The sequence below is a fragment of the Sinocyclocheilus anshuiensis genome, unplaced genomic scaffold, assembly GCF_001515605.1.
Source record: "Sinocyclocheilus anshuiensis isolate Anshui unplaced genomic scaffold, SAMN03320099.WGS_v1.1 scaffold346, whole genome shotgun sequence".
Taxonomy (NCBI): domain Eukaryota; kingdom Metazoa; phylum Chordata; class Actinopteri; order Cypriniformes; family Cyprinidae; genus Sinocyclocheilus; species Sinocyclocheilus anshuiensis.
The window spans coordinates 102,601-105,928 of record NW_015546048.1 but is presented as its reverse complement, the minus strand read 5'-3'; the positions used below and the strand labels follow the sequence as shown (position 1 = coordinate 105,928).

The following is a 3,328-nucleotide window of genomic DNA, read 5'->3' as shown; positions in this document are numbered from 1 at the left end:
GTAGATATGTGGGGGTGTGTTAGAACGAGCCGTTTTAGGGGGGCGTGGCAGAGTCTTAACTTTCATAAAGTATATCTCTTTGGTTTTGAGACTTTAGTCTTTGCAACTTCAGGGATCTTATCTATGCACAATCAGGTTGTAACACTCCAAAGAGAAAGGAAAACTTGAAATCGCATCATATGACCCCTTTAAGTCGTTTTTAAAAATAGACTTTCTTTATTTATTAAAAAATCAAATAAAGTAGATTTATGTTTAAAGCTAATTGCTAAAGAGGCTTTTCATTTTATTTTATTTGATCTTATTTTCAAATATAATATTAAATGTGCATGGTGTTGATAGCACTTATAATAGTGTTTCAAAGTAGTGTTCACTTCCAGTAGAAATGAATGGTAAAAAAAAAAAACATAATAGTATGTTTAAAAGACTCTAGTCATATCATGGAAAAAGCATTTGTTCCCCCCATGATTTTCATTTGTTGCCTACTGGGTAAAGTCAGGACTGCTTTCTTTTTCTCACTTAACAAATTTCTTAGTTTAAATTTAATGTTAAATGTAAATTGATAATGAATCGATAGCTTCCACTTTCTCTCTCTCTTTCAGGCTGTTCAGTGCAATATTAGAGCAGGCCACTAAAGGGGATGGTGGGACTTCAATGGGAGGCAAGGCTGCAGGGTTTGATGTAAAAGCCCTGCGAGCCTTTAGAGTGTTGAGACCTCTGAGACTCGTATCTGGAGTACCTAGTGAGTACACACACACACACACATACACATCTGATGACTGTTGAGTAAGTTGTCCATGAGTCAGAACTGAGAACCTGAGAGACCACGAATTTAAATAAATGTCCATTTCCTTACTGTAGGAGGATCTGAAATGATTCGAGAATCAGTAAACACAACCCAGAAATTCAGAAGTCAAAACTCTATTAAGCCATTCTTATCAGCATGTGTAGGCACAGCTTTTTATTATTGTGTAGGCAAATCCATTTTTTTTTCTGATTGCCAGTTTTGTCCAGAATGCGAACATTCATTAGTTGTTATTATATGTCTCTCTGAAATACTTGAATCTGATTAAGCAGTCACTTTATTCTGCAGTCAAATATTTTTTTAACACCTAAGTGTAATGACTTTTAAACTGTATACTGTAATTGACCATTTGTTTTAAGCTGTTCTGGCTTCACAGTGGGATCATAATTAGCTGATGACTGCACATTATGATTTTATTATTGATAATATTCTGAGTATAAACAGTTACTTTTCAGAATATAAATGCTTTACTCATAAAACAAAGAAAACCATCCATGAGAATTATCTACAGTAATTTTTTGATTCCTTGTGTGCTTGCAGGTTTACAGGTGGTGCTGAACTCCATCATTAAAGCCATGGTTCCCCTCCTGCACATCGCTCTGCTCGTTCTGTTCGTCATCATCATTTATGCCATCATCGGCCTCGAGCTCTTCATGGGCAAGATGCACAGAACCTGTTTTTTCTTCAAAGATGGACACAAAGGTCTGGGCTTTATCTGTAGTATTTGTTCCTTCTTTGTTCTAGTCATTGGCCCCTGGTATTTACCCGGATCAGCTTACAAAATCCCGTTTTATTTCAGGTACTATATCTGAAGAGAAGCCGGCCCCCTGCGCCCCAAGCTCCACCCATGGACGACACTGCTCCCCAGCCAACATAACGCAGTGCATGATGGGATGGGCGGGCCCAAATGATGGTATCACGAACTTTGATAACTTTGCATTTGCCATGCTAACTGTGTTTCAATGCATCACGATGGAGGGCTGGACTGACGTCCTGTACTGGGTGAGTCTGCTCCAATAACGGCACACCACACCTAATGACTGTATGAGCACACATGGTCTCTTTAATGAGAAAAGACACATGAATGAGGTACAGCAGGGTTAAGAATATCTCCCAGTGTCTTTAGTTAAAGATCCTAAAGGAACCCTATTTGAATTTCTTTCCTAATTTGGAACAAATCCTAAATAGAATCATAATGTAACTATAATGGGAATTTTCCTATAGGATTTCAGAGAAAATCTTATGGAATATAGGTAAAAATGCCCCTGCATAGCATTTAAAGTGTTTCAAATATATTTTGGGGGATTTTATAAGCTCCCAATGTGATCGCCATTATTGTGGATAGAGATTATTCTGAGGAGTTTTTGAAAGATTCATTCTTAGTTCCAAATTAGAATGAAAATTCTATTAGGAATCCACATTCTGTTGCGATTTATTTTATTTTATATATATTTTTTAAATATCTTTTTTTTTTTTGACTAGGTGAGTGGTGTGTATGTTACGGGCCAGTGCTGCGTTGCCACTGTAATTTTTACATTAATTGATTTTGTACATCCATCTTTTTACCTTGCGAATTTAAACCTTTGGATTTTTGTGATATATTTTACATTGAAAATATTCTGCTGATTCTTCACCAAGACAATGTTTTGAATTTGCAGAAATGACTTGTAATACAACAGTAAAAAAGTGCTGAAAACTATCATTGATATGTCATCATATGACATTATTTTCTAGCAAAAGGGTGTTTATGAATTTATGAAGTTACATTATAGCTATATAAAACTTAGTATGAAATGATAAATATAAATATTTCCAGCAAGCATAAAACATTGCTAAAAACAAATATCAAACCTTCTAATATGGTGGGGCCACTGAAAATGTTTGCATGGCAAGTAACAAAAAAAAAAAACTACTGGCCCGACTCGGTATCAGAAAAAGTCCTGTTGAGCCCTGTGAATGTGATTATATCACTGCTGCTCTCTAAAGCCCATCTTCACTGTATCTCAGTTTTCTGTACTCTTCCAGATACTTAAAGTGATTGACGGTTTTCCTGATGACATCTTTTAATGCAGTCAAACAGACTCGGCTGAACTCTCTCTCTCTCTCTCTCTCTCTCTGTCTTTCTCTCTTTTGAATTTGCTCTATGCTTCATGGGTTTTCTTGATGTTCTGGGTTTCTGAGGGACAAGCATGTGCTGTTCACTGCACTCGTTTCCGCTGACTGTCTTCCTCTCCTCTCTGCTCTTCTTTCTTTTTCTAACTGTCCCCTCCTCATCTCAGATGCAGGATGCCATGGGTTATGAGCTTCCATGGGTCTATTTTGTCAGTCTGGTCATCTTTGGATCCTTTTTCGTTCTAAATCTGGTTCTGGGTGTGTTGAGTGGGTAAGCATTGTGTGCTGAATGTGTGTGTGTGTGTGTGTGGACAATAGAACAAGCTCTGTCTGAACTCTGATCAAACACATTTTCTTTCTCAAAGCACTGGGATTGAGCGAGCCAGAGAGGGGTTGTGTAGCACTGCCCAAGTC

General features: G+C 37.3%; 1 protein-coding gene across 1 annotated transcript in view; it reads left to right on the top strand.

Moving 5' to 3' along the window:
* The window catches only part of LOC107699032 (voltage-dependent L-type calcium channel subunit alpha-1C-like), a 90,692-nt gene extending 87,364 nt beyond the window's left edge, over positions 1 to 3,328 (top strand). The window contains exons 5-8 of the mRNA XM_016500191.1: positions 600 to 739; positions 1,343 to 1,504; positions 1,602 to 1,804; positions 3,082 to 3,328. Of these exons, the coding sequence (XP_016355677.1) occupies positions 600 to 739; positions 1,343 to 1,504; positions 1,602 to 1,804; positions 3,082 to 3,189 (613 nt within the window). The 3' untranslated portion in view covers positions 3,190 to 3,328. The remainder of the gene's footprint in view (positions 1 to 599; positions 740 to 1,342; positions 1,505 to 1,601; positions 1,805 to 3,081) is intronic.